The sequence below is a fragment of the Daphnia carinata genome, chromosome 7 (genome assembly GCF_022539665.2).
Source record: "Daphnia carinata strain CSIRO-1 chromosome 7, CSIRO_AGI_Dcar_HiC_V3, whole genome shotgun sequence".
Classification (NCBI taxonomy): domain Eukaryota; kingdom Metazoa; phylum Arthropoda; class Branchiopoda; order Diplostraca; family Daphniidae; genus Daphnia; species Daphnia carinata.
The window spans coordinates 2700561-2716897 of NC_081337.1; the positions used below are offsets into that span (position 1 = coordinate 2700561).

The 16337-nt window shown below is 47.2% G+C and overlaps 2 protein-coding genes across 2 annotated transcripts; one reads left to right on the top strand and one right to left on the bottom strand.

Moving 5' to 3' along the window:
- Positions 1-2: 2 nt before the first annotated feature.
- On the top strand, positions 3-14828 carry LOC130695455 (rho GTPase-activating protein 21-like). The gene is given in 22 exon segments (XM_059496244.1): positions 3-51; positions 2242-2359; positions 2468-2580; positions 4851-4977; positions 5132-5265; positions 5339-5506; positions 5581-7099; positions 7200-7328; positions 7496-7579; positions 7839-8186; positions 8373-8492; positions 8563-8746; positions 9032-9079; positions 9081-9272; positions 9799-10312; positions 10391-11416; positions 11511-12122; positions 12198-12381; positions 12932-13675; positions 13739-13821; positions 13887-14144; positions 14213-14828. Coding segments are annotated over 22 exon segments (7056 nt in total). The 5' UTR covers position 3; the 3' UTR covers positions 14516-14828.
- A 311-nt stretch (positions 14829-15139) lies between these two features.
- On the bottom strand, positions 15140-16326 carry LOC130694618 (elongator complex protein 5-like). Its single transcript, XM_057517686.2, has 5 exons — positions 16224-16326; positions 15847-16161; positions 15620-15783; positions 15379-15560; positions 15140-15315 (listed from the first exon to the last, which is right to left on the bottom strand). Exons 1-5 carry the CDS (start codon positions 16273-16275, stop codon positions 15207-15209), a joined length of 822 nt encoding a protein of 273 aa, XP_057373669.1. The 5' UTR covers positions 16276-16326; the 3' UTR covers positions 15140-15206.
- Between the last annotated feature and the right edge of the window lie 11 nt (positions 16327-16337).

A 16337-nucleotide genomic window follows, 5' to 3' on the forward strand; every position in this document is an offset into this window, starting at 1 on the left:
ATGATGATGGCCGAGCCCAGCAGCAAGCCGACGGTTCAGCAGCAACAGCAGGTACACACAACAACCTCTTTCTTCTTCATTTCGTCTTCTTGATATTCTGATAGCTGTTTTCTCTGTGTGTGTGTGTCTGTCTTTCGTTATTTGTGTTAAGTCGGCTGAGAGACGGTTGAACCTTTTTCTTTTCGAGTTGCTTCAACGTTTTACCCCATTTTACCGAGTAAAGTTCACGCTCCAACGAGTTTGATCGTCACGGACACTCACAAAAGAGAGAGAAAGTTGGATTCGCACCCACAAAAGAACCCTAAACTCCCCCTCCTTCTTGAGGCCCCTTATTATTTCGACTTCCGTATATAACCTCGATATTGTCACTTTATTTCATTTTCTTTTTTTTTTTCCTGGGAAAGTTGCAGGCAGTTTTGAGAAAAATTCTTATTTTTTTTTTTTGTGTTGTCTGGATTCTTCACGGATTACACGCTCAAAACAGCGCAGAGAGAAATATTTTATAGGTCGCCGCTGTCTCTTACTTCGTACGACTCGAAGCAGTTTTCGTCGTTCTTTTTTCCCTTTTTGTTTTTTATGTAAAATTTTTCTTCGGGTTATATTATACGGGTACGCCCACCTGAATAGGATTGATGACAAAAGAAAATTGAAAATCGAAAGATAAAAAAAAAAGGGAGGAAGCCATTGAAAAAAAAATCGCCTTTGGAAATAGAAAAAAATCTAATTTTGTCCTTTTCACTTCTAGAAAGAAACAATAAAACATTTGATATCATTAACTTTAAATCTGACCGAAAAAAAAAAGCCCAAAAGAGAAAAATGAGGGTGAGGGTTAGTAGTTGACCAATTATCTCTGTTTTTTTTACGTCAAGGTCCGGGATGGGGAGATAAAGTGAAGAAACAGCTAATGAAGTGAAACCAGGTAACATTCGTGGGCATAACAAACTAGGGTTAACGTTGAAACTTTTTTTTTTTTTTTTTCAACGAAAGACGGGAAAAACGAAACCCCCAAAAAACCAAAAGAGAGTGCCCTTTTATAGACTCTGGGGTCGGTTTATTTTCAACGATTCCTTAACGATTTAGACGGAAAAAAAGAAATCTTTTTTTTCTTCCCCCTTCTTAGTATTTCGTGTGTGTGTATGTGTCCGTGTGTGCTGGTTCGTCCAGCTGCGGCCGGAATGCGCGGTATATTATACAGACACAGAGAGAAACAAAAAAAGAGACACAAGTCGGAGCTAATAAGAGCCTTGTTTCGGCCTCGGCAAGTGGCACCCGAAAAAGTTGTGGCGGAACATTCCGTCGTGTATTTGGCGAAAAAAACAAAAAAACAAAAAAAAACAAAGTTCGAAAAAAAGGGTGGAAATAAGAGAAGAAGAGTCGGTCCGTCAAATTTATTTATATACCCGAGGAGAAAGAGAAGAGAGAGGATATGGTTTTTGTCGCAAGGCTCTCCCTCTGGCTTGCCCGGCCGTTAATGCTATCTTTAGCCGTTTGGTCCAGCCAGAAAGAGAACACGCAAGCGCAGAGATAAACCAGGAAAACGACGGCGGTGGGGAGGTACTTGCTAGACAAACGACATTTCGTTCTTTTTTAAAAGACTCTTGTAATCGCATATTTCCAAGGTAAACAGAAATAGAGATGGGGAAAAATCCAATAGATTATTTATGATCATCAAATACAAAAAATAACTAACGTGTGTGCTGATGGCCAAGAAAGGTCAGAGATGTGTTTCTCTTTTGGGGGTATTCCATGGAACAACAATAACAAACGTCAACAATGCGAGCCGACCTTCTTCGTCTATCGCCTCTATCTGTCTATATTTACACGGCTCATCATTTGAGATGTTTTGTTTCCATCGAGTTCGTGTCCTGTTTGCCTTTTGTCCGGTAAACCGAATACGATTGGGCCAAACTGGAACTCGTGGACCTGCCGTCGTCGCAAGTAGTTTTCCTTTTTCTCAAAAAAAAAAAAAAAAAATCCAGTTTCTTTCTGCTATTCCGTAACGGTAAAGGAGATTTTTTTTAAAATTCAAAACACGACCGTTAAGGGGGGGGGGGGGAGGCTACGAGGGGTGAAACGAGAGACTAGACCAAAGGCTTATCTGTCGTCTGATAATGTTGCACCTGTCTATGTTGATGGGCCGTGACCGTTTTTCTTTTTTTATTTTATCTCCTTCCATTTTGTTCCTTTTTTTTTACATTTTCGGTTTTGCGGTGATGGTTGTGTCGTTTGTCGTGTTAGCAGATTGCTGCTGCCAACGAATTGTCGTCGAGCAAGACATCAACTTCGCCTCCCGGCGTCCGTGACCGGCTGAATGCGGCGGCTCCGACTCAACCACGGACGGTTACAAACACGGATTCAGGTGTGTCGATAGTTGAACTCATTTCGAAACGTGTTAACAAATGGGAAAGCCTCATTAAAAAATTGATGATTTCATTTCCTTTTTTTTTTTTTTTTCTGAATTAAAAAGGAGGAGATAGGCGCAATGTTCGCGGACCGCGCTGCATTACTATCCAGCGTTCCAGCGCTGGATTTGGATTTACCTTACGTCACTTTATCGTCTACCCGCCCGATTCTGTTTCCGTAAGTTGTTTTCTGTTAAGACGTTTTTTTTCCCTCTTGTTTTCCTGGCCTTGGTTGATGCCATGACTTTGTGTATGTAAAGCCCTCCTGCAAAAAGAATGAGGAAAAAAAGGGAGGGGGGGGGGGGGCAGCTCGAGGTGTGCGCGCGTCCGGCACGGATGAAATGCTCTTTTTGGGTTTCGGTTTCGTGTGTGTGGGAGAGTCTGTTTCTCTCTAAACAAAAACGGCCAGGAGCGGAGAGCCACTCCCGAAAGTCAGAGAAGAAAGAGGAATGCTCATGTTACTATACTACTACAACTACTAGCCGTCCTGCATACATGGGCCTGCGTCGTTAAAGGGCCAGACCGTGAAAAACACAACAAAAACCAAACAAACCAGTTGGCGTAAGCCCTCGCCTTTCTCCTTTACGTTTAGACGGAAAAAAAAAGAGAGACTCTTCATTCGGTCGGAGACCTTTCAAGGCTGCAGAGGCTAGTCCCGATTTAGCCTCGGCTGATCGGATGACGCGCCAAGTCCGGATTGGCGGTACGTCAAAGAGAGTGCATTTGCCTTCTCTCTCTCTCTCTCTCTTTCTGTGTGTGTGGCGGTAGCGAAAGGGTTATAAAGCGCCAGCAAAAGGAAGCATATGTCACCGCAATTTCATGTTGTTGTTTTACATTAAACTCCTTTTTGTGTGTGTGTGTTTCGGGATGAATCAGTAATGTCTGCGAATGTGGGGCTCCGGTCTACGTGACCGCATGTACAACCGATGGAACACGCAGAGTTTAAGGTCGATCATCGAAAGCAAACGAAAAACCAGCGGTTTTCTTCTTATTCGTCCGGTCCCTTTTTCTTTGACGTTGCGTGAAGGCCGGGAAAGGAAAATTTCCACACCAACAACGGCAACAATTTCTACCACTAACGTTGTGAAAGTTGAACGAAAAAAAAAAAAAAAATTCAAACTGACCGCAGGGGGATAATAATATCGGGCTGGGAAGTAAGCCCTGAGAATGAAAGAGAGAGAGTATAATAATGTGGACAGATTATGGGCCCTGTGCCTTTTATATATATATTTTTTTTTTGCCTGTTGTAATGTCGACTTTCTCCCGGCCCCTTTCTTTTCGGTCCTTGACCCGAATTGGATTAAACCGGGTCCATCGATCATGTTCCAGTCTCTTCTCCAATCCAAACAACAAACAGACAAACAGCCACTCGGCGGCGGGACGATCGTCTATCGGGGGTAGACCGCGAGTGGGAGTTGCGGGAGTGGATAGGTCGACATGGACCAACAAACACGCATCACAAGATTCCGTCCTGGAACCTTTTTTTCATTTTATTATTTATTTATTTTTTTTTCTTTCCCCCTTCCCGTCTGAGAGTCAGTAAGAGAGAGCATTTTTGGAGCGTTGCATTTGCAAGGACGGATGTTCTACTCTTCTTCTTCCGGCACGAAAATTGTTGGACACATTCCAGATCGTCGTTGTGTGTGAGGGGGGGGGGGGGTGGCCCACGCATTCGAGACTCTCCTATAAAGTCAGTCGCGTCGGAACCCGATTGTATATGTCTGTATACGTACAGATAAGGAGCCATCATTCATTTTTATGACGATTGTTTTGGTAGTCTAGTATGTCGTTGTTGTGCCCCGCTTTTCTTTCTTTTACGGTCGTTTCGTGACGATGAAATTCAAAAAAGAACATTTCCCACCTTGATGTCAAGTCGTGGAACCGACTTAGAGAGGGCATATATAATGAGAAAAGGCCTGCCTCCGGCCGCGTTTATAAGGCTTGTATTCTTCGTTTGGTTTGATTCGTTGCACACACTCTACTAGCACGGACGCCCTTTTGATGAAAAGGCCCTCTCGGACCCAAGTGGCTCTTTTTAATCTTTGAATATGCTTTTCTTTTTTTTTTTTTGAAGTGCATTGCATCCCTCGATTTTTGTGTGCTAGATATTTTCTCTTTTGATTATTTATTCATTTCCAAATGGGATTTTTTTTTGTTGGCGTCCAGATTAAGAGAAGGAGGGGGCACTTTTGAATTCAAAGCGTATAGCAGCTGCTTTCTCTCTTTTTCTATCCTCCCTCTCTTATTGGAATACTAGACATAACCGTCATCATCAACGCGCATAAGGAAATGAATCTCTTAAATAGAATCTCTCCGTTCCATCGAGTGTGTGTGTGTGTGTGCCTTGTGTTATATTTGTTTTTCGATTGGAATGTTTGTATCATGTGATATCCATCTGTCACTCTTGTTTTATATACATTTTCTTCTTTTTTTTTGTCAATTGTGAAGGATTGCCCCGAGGAATGGCAGCGTGGAATGTCGGCCGGCCTGCTCGACCCCATGATTCCCATGGACACCATCTTCGTCAAGCATGTTCGAGAAAACGGACCGGCCGTCAAAGCCGGACTCTCGACTGGTACGTGAATCGAATACGACATGATCCAAACTCTTCTTCCCTTCTCTTTCAATACCACCCTGTCTAGCCCAGACCCTTCCCCTTTCGATGGTTTCCATGGCTGTTGTTTTTTGTTGTTGTGATGGATGGCCAATTTGATGATCGTGAATTTTAGGTGACCAGGTGGTGAGCGTCAATGGCGAGTCGGTCATGTGCAAATCCTATGCCCAGGTGGTGCAGATGATACAGAAGAGCGGGCCCAACCTCCAGCTGGTCGTGATGCCCAAAGAGCACGACGTCCTCCAGCAGGTTAACCACCACACCAAATTCAAATCATCCAAGTAACAGACTTAACTTAAATTTCATTTTTTTTTAAAACTAGTGTTTCGCTGATACGGCTCACAATCCTTACACAAACGCCAGACCAGCGACAGTTATTCCAGCCGCTGGAACTTCCGACGAGCAGGCCGGCAAAATGATGATGGACCCTTTGAAACCCAACAATATCATGTCGCACCTGCCGCGACCTAAACCCTACCAGCCTTTCCAGGTGCCCCCAAACGTCACGCTAATTATTCATTTTTTTGTTCTCCACTCATTTAATTGATTTATTCATCAACGTAGGTGGAAACTAGGAAACCAGCGACATCCCATACGAGCCCGGCTGCAAAGGCGAACACAGCCGCACCTCTCGGACGCGTCCTGTCGCCGTTGGTGACGGCCGGAACGACGACAACAACTACAACGACGACGGCCAATAGCCGATCAAGCGAAGATGCAGCCATTGCGGCTCAGGCCCGTCTGGCCGCTGCGGCCGCGCTCGTGTCCAAGAACGTGCGCAAATCGGCCGATTTCAATCCGAAGGGCGCGGCCGGATGCCGAGGAAGTCTAGCCGGCGGGCAAGGAGTCGATTGCTACCCCGGCTCTGCCACGGGATTCAATTCTTCGGCCCATTCGAAACGAAGTTCCTACGCTGGAACGCCTACGTGTAAGAGCGAGTTTATTTCCAGCATTAGCGTTCCGGCTGCGACGTTCACCACTGCGGCGGTTAGCGCCGGTCACGCCCGTTACGTCGGTGCCGACAGCTCGTCCAGCTTGCCGCCACAATTCCATTACCCGATGCATCCGATGGAAATGGCGACGATCCACGGCAGCGTGTCGAGCCTGCAACAACAGAACCTTCGCGATTCGCTCAATTCCAGTAAAGGGAGCCTGTACTCTGCGTCGGACGAGCAGCAGGCCCACCAGCAGGCGCAAGTGATGACGCGCATCAAGAAGAGTTTTGAGCAGAAGGAGGAATTCCTCAAACGGCCCGCCTTGCCCTACTGGGTCAACGTTCAAGAGGCGCAACAATCGCCGCCCGTCCCCAAAGAGTTTTACGCCCAACCTCAAAAGTTTGCCCGGCCCGTTTGGCCGCCGGTGAGCGCCTCGTCGACGACGTCGCTCGATTCGCTCACCTCGGAGGTGACGGCCATCACGACGCCGTCCCAACAACCTCAACAGCATCCAGTACATCATCATCATCTCCATCACAAAGCGTCGTCGGCTTCGGCCGTCACCAAAACTGAAATCATCCCGATAGGCATCACGTCCATCGAACCTTGGTCCGTCTCGTTCAGCTCCAAGAGAGCCACGCCTCCCGTCAGTCCGTCTCAGTCGCCGGGCACGGTCGGCCTCGGCCTGGTGCCCAACACGGTGCCCAAACCGTTTTACGGTTCGACACATACGACGACGACGACCACCACCACGACGACGGTGACGAGCAGCAGCAACAACAACACGAGCAGTCCGTCTGGCAATAAACAGTTTGTGTCGACGCTGACCCGCATCCAAGAGAACGTCACGTCGGAAGTGACGCCGGAATCGAAACCGAGTCGGCAGTTGACGTTGATGCACGCGCCGCTGGCCTCGCCCGAAGAGTTCTTCACGCCGTCGCCGACCAAAGCGGGCCAGCATCCGTTGGCGTCGGCCACGTCGGCTGCCAACGCGCCGGTCGTCGTCAAGCGGACGAAACCGTTTGAAAATGGCGCCGAGAGGGGACTTCTGGCGCGTATCGCTCAACGCGGCAAGCAACAACAGGAAGCTGCCGCTGTTGCCTCCGCCGCCGTGGCTGCTGCTGCCGCCGCTGCCGCCGAACGTTCCAGTAAGTTGTGTGTGTGTGTTTATACGTCGCTTTTCATACTTGTTTCATTTTTTTTTTTATTTTTTTTTTTGCTTATTTATTTTTGAAAAACGAATTAAAGATAAACTAGCGACGGATATTCAACGGGTGCCGGTGGGCGGTTCGGGGAATCGCACCGTCATCATTGGCAGTTCGAATTTACATTGTCAACCGCCTCCAGTAGAATTGGAATTTCCACCCAATTCATACGGTGAGTTTTGAAATTTCGCTCTTTTTTTTTTTTTTTTTTTATTAGCTGCATAGGTTAGCAAAGGGTCATTTTTGAAAACTAGCGGGGAGGCAAAGGAAATGTTTCAATCAGAAAAGAATTAAAAAAAAAAAAAAAGATGTGAGACATGGCCGTGTATATAATGATAGATCCACAAGTCATGTGGAACGAAGAGGAGCGTAAAAGTCTCGTCTTGAGGCAGCACTCGTACCGTTCCGCTGTCCGTGATTTCGGTAAGTCCCGCTCCCTGTCCTGCTCGCCTGCGCCTCCTTCTCGCTAACGTTTAGACAAAAAAACAACCTAAAAAAAAAAATGCATAGAATTTTCTGCTTGACTTAAAAATGTCATCGTTCGCTGTTGTGTTTTGTAATCATTTTCGTTGTTTTGTATATTTTTTTTTTCAGTTTTGAATGCCTTATAATTTTATGGTTTGTTGGCTTTCCCTCCCCCCCCCTTTTTTGTTCTTTTATTTCTTTTGAAATTGCATACTAGCAGCTTCTACTAGTCCGCTACTACGGATTGACCCGTCGCTGGATGAGAACTCGAATACGAGTGCGTCCAGCAGCATTGTGACGGTCAGTCGCGTTAAAAAGCGACCCTCTCATTTGAAACTAACCGGCAATCATCACAACGCGAACCAGCCATTGGCGATGCATCCGACGAGTGGTTGCCCCTCTGCCAAAGCTCCTTGCTTGCAAACTGACATCGACGCACCGGTCGAAAGGACCAGAAGCTGTAGCCCGTTGTCTTTGCCCAGGCCTAGTCCCATCGCTTCTGATTTTGAGTTGTCCGTTTTGGAGCGATTCGACCAGCTCCTGGCTTCCTTAGGTACTTCCTCAGGTTGGTCTTGCCCGCCTGCCTTTTTTTATAACCCTGCACTTCAAAACTACCGGAATGTTTTCATTTTTAGATATCTAATCTCTTTTTGTCATCCATGGATATGGTTGTTTTTGTTCCCCTTTTATCAAACCCAATTATTCATCGGTGTTTTTCTTTTGCCTTCATTAACATCGTTTCTACTACCAGGCTCGAGCAGTATCAGCAGCAGTGGCAGTGCGGCAGTCCAGCAACACGAAAGCCAGCCGGGGACTAAACTGGCCACACCGGCAACGACGGCCAGTGTCAATCGGCGCCAAAAGATTTACGGTACTTTCAAAACGAATAACAATTCAAGTGGTAAACGTAAAAATTTTAAAACGAACGGCCATTTTAACAGATGACGACTCTGATCGAGGCATGAGACGGATATCGTATTTGAAGGCGACAGCTGGGAATCCAGTGGACGGGACGATGTCCAGCACGACGGAAGCCGAGACGGTGGCAACTAGCGCCACGACTACTACCACGACCACGACGACCACCACATCTACGCCCATCAACAACGATCACTCAGCCAAAGGGTAAGAGAGAAACACACATTTATTTTCAACATTTCTTTCTTTTCGTTTCAAAAAAAAAAAAAAGACAATTGAAAATGTGTTTCACTTGTGCCCTCTTTTTTAATTCGCAAAACTCTTTTGGCGATCCGAGAAATATGCCCTTCCACCCACCTCTCCCTGGCCCGCTAATGAAGAAGAAAAAAGAGAGGGACACAAAGATGACGAACAGAGAAAGTTGTTGTTTTCTTCTTGATGACGGATCGTTGTTTCTCGGCCATGTCTGTCTATCACTGGTGTCATATATAGTTCCACCTCGTGGGCCGTGGTTAAAGTGGAGACTAATCTGGTGATGGTGTCTGGTGGTGGATCGTGTCCAGCCAGCGGCTGGCATGATCTCTCGGTTGCGCCAGTATTTCGAAGAAAAATCCAGGCCGCCCGCTCCTACTCCGCATCCGCGGATAGCCACTTCTTCCTCTTCTTCTACCCTCTTAGCGTCTTCGATTGTTGCCAACAAAGCCACGTCGCAACCTCCACCGCTGGCCAGTCGGTGAGCTTCCTACAATCATGATGATGATGATGATGATGATGAACAACATCCGTGACACATGCAAAACAAGCCCATCATTCAGCATGAGATTCGACGATACCCTCCCTACTCCGTTAGGATCCCCCCCCCCCTCTCTACTCATGTCCTTTTCTCTGTTTTCTTTACCCCCCTTTTTTTTTTTTAGTTTGGTTTTTTTTTTTATTAATCGCACGACTTTCATTTGTAGACCAAAATAGGAGAAACCCTCTTCCAATTCCTCCTCCGACCCGAATGACAGTCTCTTTAAAGTCAGGATGGATAGATACCACATTTCCCCCCCCCCCTCCATAAAAAACATCAAAATTTAAAACGACCTTTTGCATACAGCAAAAATCGGTCAGTTGGTGGTCTCTCCTGTTTCATTTTTCCCTTTCTTCTTCTTCTTCTTCTTCTTCTTCTTCTTACCTTTTAGTTTTTGATTGGCTCTTTTTCCCAAACCATTCAGATGTATAAAGTTCTAATTTTCTTGTTTGCTTTGATATCGCAGGCGTCCAGCGCATCCGCCGCACAGCATCCAAAAATTGCGCTCGCTTTTTGGAGACTCGACAAAAGTCTCAACTGCCAAATCGCAACAACAAGGCGATTCGAGCGCCGCTCATCCGCCCAGCCCGTCCGAGACGCAAGGACGAGAAGGATGGCTCTGCGTCAAACAGACCATCATCGACTGCCGAAGATCCACGGACCGTTCCTGGCGCCAAATGTGGACCCGCATACGTTCGGGCACGGTGCATTTTATGAGAGATCGCAACGCTGCCTCATCCGCTGCCAACGGATCCGCCAGCAACAGCAATAACAGCGCGAGCAACAACACCAGTTCCACTCCGGGCACTGCGGCCGACGACATGATCATCGACCTGCGCGGCTGCACCGTAGAGGTGGCCGTCTACTACACGAAGCGCAAACACGTCCTGCGGCTTTCGACTTTTAACGGACTCTGCGAGTACCTGATGCAGTGCGAGGACAGCAACGACATGGTCCTCTGGCTGGACGCTTTCCAGCAGGTATGATGTTCATTGGCCGCTCGCAAGTGTAGATTCATTTTCACGTGCCCCTTTTGTTTTTATGTGGAATGAAATTAGGAACAGGCGGCTGCCAATAATAGCGATAAGGAAGACGGACCTGGGTCCAGCTACAGCAGCAGCGAAATGATGTTGGTCCGACAGGCTCAAGAAGCTGACAATTCAATGGCTCACGGTCGCCGAATGGGCCGATTCACGTTGCACCGCAATCGCTCGCCCACGGGGCATTCGCCCGTCTCCAAGACGCGAAAGCCCAGCCTCCCTGGAACGATCGGCAGCGGCGGTAGTGGTGGCGCCGGCGGTAGCAGCGATGGCACGCATTCCACGCCGGCTAATGTCAACAAACCGACGACGTGGCGACGTAAAGTCGTCCAGCAGTTCAAGAAGATTCAGGGCGGTTCGCCCAATTCCGCCATGTTCCATCCGCAAATGGTGCCCGAAGGAGCCACCATCGGCGTCCCGCTCGAATTCTGCCCGCGCTCTTCCCTATCGGAGAGTATCCCGCTGATAGTGGAGCTCTGCGTCGGCATCGTCGAAGCCCGTGGGTTGGAAAGCGTCGGCGTCTACCGAGTTCCAGGCAACAGCGTGGCCGTCAATGCTCTTTCGGACTCACTGAATCGCGGATTCGACGGGCTCAACCAGTCGGATCCGCGCTGGAATGACGTCAACGTCATCTCATCGCTCATGAAGTCCTTCTTCCGCAAACTGCCCGATCCGTTGGTCACGTCAGAGCTTTACGGCGCTTTGATCGAGGCCAGCAAGACGGACCCGGAACCTGCCCGCTTGAACGCCATCAAACGTCTGGTGGACGAGTTGCCCGAGCCTCACTACTCAACACTGCGTTACCTTGTCGGGCACTTGTCACGCGTGGCCGGCAAGAGCAACATCAACAAGATGGAAGCTCGTAACTTGGCCATCGTCTTTGGCCCGACGTTGATTCGGCCAGGTGATGACAGCACCGTCACCATGGTCACTGACATGTCGCATCAATGCCGAATCGTCGAGACGCTCATCGACAAGGTCGGCTTCTTCTTCCCGCCCGATCAGGACCAAGTGGACACTTTGCAGCCCAGTTCCCCTACTCAGGTCCGTCTTATCTCTCCCAAGTCTTTTACTTACTTTTAGTTTCTTTAATTTGCTAGCGGCGGGACGTCGAGTAATTGGGTTTGTATGATGACAGGTCAGCAATAGTCATTTGGCTAGCAATACGGATGACCGTAAAGATGCCTACGCCAAAGAGATCGTGTCGTCCATCATCGCGGCCGCGCGAAAGAAGAGACAGACGTCACTGGACAGCCCCGACTTGAGCGATCGGGCCGATGCCCCGCCAGCCTTTCCAGTCGTTAGTTCAACGACCACAGCTGTCACTACCATAACGACGACTCAAACAATGGTTGAAGCAATAGTTCCTACCGGCTCCGCTCATTCTCTAGTCGAGCTGGGCTCCACTGGAGGGCAGCCGGCCTTGCCAGTGGAAGCGTCCGAATTTCGTTTGAGCTCTGCGGAGATTCCTGCCACCCCACCCACCGTAGAAAGGAAGAGATCGGCGTCGCTGGGAGGCGAAACGGTCATACCGCCGTCGCCCAGTCTAGCCATGAACGATTTGGCCGGCATTACGGAAATGGCAGCCGATGGGGTGGCTCAAGCGTCCGGCACGTCGGAGCCGTTTCGCAGCCGGACATCGTCGGGCAGTTTTGTCGTCAACAAACTCCATCCCATCGATGCTGCCGGAATCCGAAGCTATTCCGGTTTGAGTGCCGTCACTCAGGAGCGCATTCGCCTCTTTGAACAGGTAATGTCATTTGAATTTGTTCTTATTTTCGTTTTGTGACGTTTTGAATGAATTATTGGGGCCGAAATGGTGCAGGAAACGAAAGCAATGTTACAAAGAGATTTGGCCCGTCAAGTGAGAAGAGAAGGCGAAGCCGTTCCGTCATCTACTGGATCTGCCCGTCGCCTGGACAAAACTGAGGTAGAGTCTGCATGGCATCGAGCCAAATTAGAAATGGAGACGGACGACTTTCTCGACGTCCTGGCGGACAATCCTTCCGGTAAGTGTTAGCTCTGTGCAGAATAGCTCTCTTCTTATTTCTTTGTAAATGAAAACAAAAGATGATTTTTTTAAATTGCTAAATTTTCGTTTCGCCCTCCCCCCATTTTTGGTTCGATTTTCTGTTTCATTTCTGTTCGTTTTCATTTCTAACTGTCGGGGTGTAGGTTCCTGGATGTCACTGGGCCCGCTTTAGGCCCATGCATACCCAAATGGGGATTTTATATATAAAAACAAAACACAAACTAAAAATATTTAAAAATAAATCGAAATAGGAAGGGAGTGTAAGTGCTGGCCCTTTTTTTTTTCTTGTGTGATGATTCAAAAAAAAAAAAAAAAAAAAAAAAAGATATCCCGTCTTTAGTTTTAGACGCACGATTTTTTTTAGTCTTTTGCACGGGATGATCTTTTCCCCTTTTTAATTTGGATGGACCGTTAGTGCCCCATTTCTTTCGATAGAGACGCATGCAATCCGCATGGTTTGCAACGACATTGAATTGTATAGAAACAAACGTTAATCCTTTTTTTATCCTTTATTATTATTAACGTAGACGTGACGGATTCGACTGCCCCGTTGGACGTCTCCACCTCTTCGGACCAAGATAAAAAAGCGGAACAAGAGAAGCAGCCCGAAGAAGGAGTCGATCCATCTGTGGACAAGATCGCCACGGATGAAAAACGATGCCCAGATAGAGAAAAGGAGCCGGAAATCAGCCCGTCGGCCGTCCAAAAAGAGGAGGAGAATCACGCTATCGAAGTGGCCGAAGAAAAGGTCGATGATAAACCTGTCGTCGAAGTCGATGCCGTCAAATCCTCCAACGCCAGAGGCGTCACTGCCCCCAAATCCACAGCCAAACAGCCAACAGTCGGTGGAGGTGGCGCTGTCGGTCGATCTCAAATTCCTAAACCTTCTGCCAGTAATAAATCGAACGAATCGTCGCCTGCCTCGGCCAAAGTGGCGACCACCTCCGCCGATGCCACCAGGACGTCGCCGAGCAAGTCCGCAATGACGACGGCCGTCAAGAGCCGGTCTTCCATGGCTGTTGTTGGCCGAGCGAAGACGGTGGAACTCAACAAAAGCGTCCCAGTCAAGAAAATGAGCGCCGGTGAGCTCCAAGCTCCCAGGATGCTGCGCCAAATGTCAGCTGGGCAAATGCAGCCGCAATCGCCCAATCGAGTACTGCCTGTCAAAACCAATCCGCGTCTGAAGAGCGCCGAGACGAGTCCAGCCAAAAAATCAAGCACTGCCAGTTCGAACAAAACCGAAGAGACGAAGAAATCTGCAACAACGACCGGTTTGTTTGGATTTTTTTCCATTTGTACCTTAAAGGCGAAATTCACGTTTTCATTCTGGGCAGATGGTGAGCAGTCAAATCGTTTACTGGAATCCAACCTGGACGAAACTCTCGACGCCGCTGACCAGCCAAAGAGTGGGCCCAAGGTAAGGCACGATTTCTAGTCTCCTAACTTGCCATTGATTCTAAATGAACAATTGAATTTTTGCAGGAAGCCGATCCAGTCGATAGACCCAACACGAAAAACGCGAGCGTGAAACGCGAGTCTAAATCTGCCGATATGGCTAAAGCCGTGAAACGCTCCGATTCGTTGACGAAAGACGAGAAGACGGAGAGCAACACGAAAGCGCGAGAGCGCGAAATGAGGATTGGTAGTAACGGACAGCGAGTGAGGAAATTCGTCCAGCGGAGCGGGGAGTCGGGACTGAAGCGCCGGCACACTGTTGGCGGCACTCGCGACTTTGACAAGGTGATTCCAATTGGCGTCCATTTTTGATTGGTTTATTTCGTCGTGGGTTGATACGGTTTCATTGAAAGGTGCGGATACGCTGGCTGGCCGACAAAAGTGATGAGAGGAACGTCATTCCGGCTCCGCGCTGGTCGGCCTGGGACCGGCTCCAGCCGCTAATTAGCGACGAGGATCTCAACGTGGACCGTAGCCTCAAGACGTGGATGCGCAGCGAACGGATGAGAACGAGCTCGCCGGAATTGTGCCGCAGGTCGGACGCGGCATCCATCGCCACCAATAGTTTACCAACCCATGCGCAAGGATGTGCCAGCGGTCAGCCGCTTGAGGCCTCGTCTTCCATCCGCCAGGATGGAGACGCTTCCAGTCCGTAAAAAAGTGGCAGTCAGAATACGACATTTTGCATGTAATACAAATTCTATTTTTAAACAAAAATTTATCTAAAGCGAAAGGGAAGTAGATTGAATGTCCAGTATGGCGGTCAAAATTTGTTGTTTCATACAGCAAAAAAAGACACTTTTCGTTTTTTTTTCTTTTCATTCAAGGCCTCATTCTATGTAAATGTTTTTCGTGTTAAAAATTCTGTGTACAGGAAAAGTAGTGCGTCGCGTCGGCTGGGTTCCTTTCCCCACCCTTCTACCACCACCACCCTTAAAAGCTGTGATGATAATTTTTATTTTTTACAAACAAAGTGTACATTCAAAATCATGGCTCTGTTTTGTCGACCTACGTGTCGAACGTGCCCATTCGCACGCATTTTTTCGCCATTTTCTAAAACATGTTTCCTCCTGTGAAAAAAGTAGTACAGTGAACGTCCTACGACCTTCTTAACCTGAATTATTTGATAGGATTCGTACGCTTGACGTGCCGTCCACTCTACATTTGCTCTCTATCTTTTGTTGTGTCATCCGTGACTTGACAGTTAAGACCGAAAATTCGAAGATAAAAACAAAGGCATATGGCCATTTCGTGCCACAGAAATAAACTAAAACATGACATATGTAATTACACTGGTTTAATTCAAGTGAACCTGTTTTGTTTTAATTTATAGTTGTTTAACCTTACTCAGATTTCCAAATCATCGTCAGGGTCTTCATCATCCCAATCAGGTGCTTCGGCTTCGTAAATGATTTGGCCTTTCGAAGTTTCACTTGTTGCAGAACTTGCCTGTTTCCTACAAGAATAAAACTCTAGTGTTGGTGGCTCCTGCAATGATTCAACTTTGATTATTGGTTACCTGATGTATGGTAAAACAACTTGACTTCTGGCTTCTTCTTCTTTTGCATTCAAATCTAGCTTGAAAGTTGATTTTGGTACTGCATTTTTCGGCAAAGAGTGTACTACCATATTCGCTGAAGATTCGGTAACCTCTTCAACATCTTTTATCTCCCATTGGTCTGAGATGCTGTAATATTCTTCCTATTTTCATAAATATTTATGGAATAATTTTAACAAATTCAAGATGGTGTGCCTCCTACACTGTCGACCAGCTTTCCGCTACCTTTCCTCAACACGCCACTACAAACGTCACGGCCCTGTGCTTTCCGAACAGTTAGGTGACAATGGAAAATGTAGTTTAGGGCATGAAGAGTCTCTTTATCATGGACGTCTCCATGGATGAGTGCAACCACAGCTACCGCCGCTAAAACAATTGCAAAAAGAAATGTTAGGCATGAACAGTAGCCCATGACTAAAGTCACCTCACTTGTTTTTTGCAAATTCCTTAAGCCTGATGCAAGTTCCCCAACTGTCCAGTTCATAAGGACAGGGGATAATGAATCTATTGCAACCACAAGACGTTCACCAATATCTGCTAAATCTGAACTCCAACAACTTTCAATTGAATTATCTTGGTTTTTATTCAAGATGCGAGTCTGCCAGGGAAATTTGAACTGTTCCATTTCGCTCTTCTCTGAGGATAATGGCGAATCATATTTGAAGTAACGAATAGTATACCCATTTTCCGAATAGTTGTGGATCAAACTGAGGAACAGCGGCCTTCCTTTAACAGAGTATGAATCTACAGTCGAAAACAGATTTTCAAGAACGATGCAATAAAAATATTTTTGATTTTTAACAAACCTTGAATTAGAATTGAAGCGGGCGGTTGCTTTAACAGATCTTTCAAAATCATTTTTCGTACTCGCACGAGGTTTTTTGTGCAGTTTTCTGCTTTGTTGTTGTTTCCAATTTTAA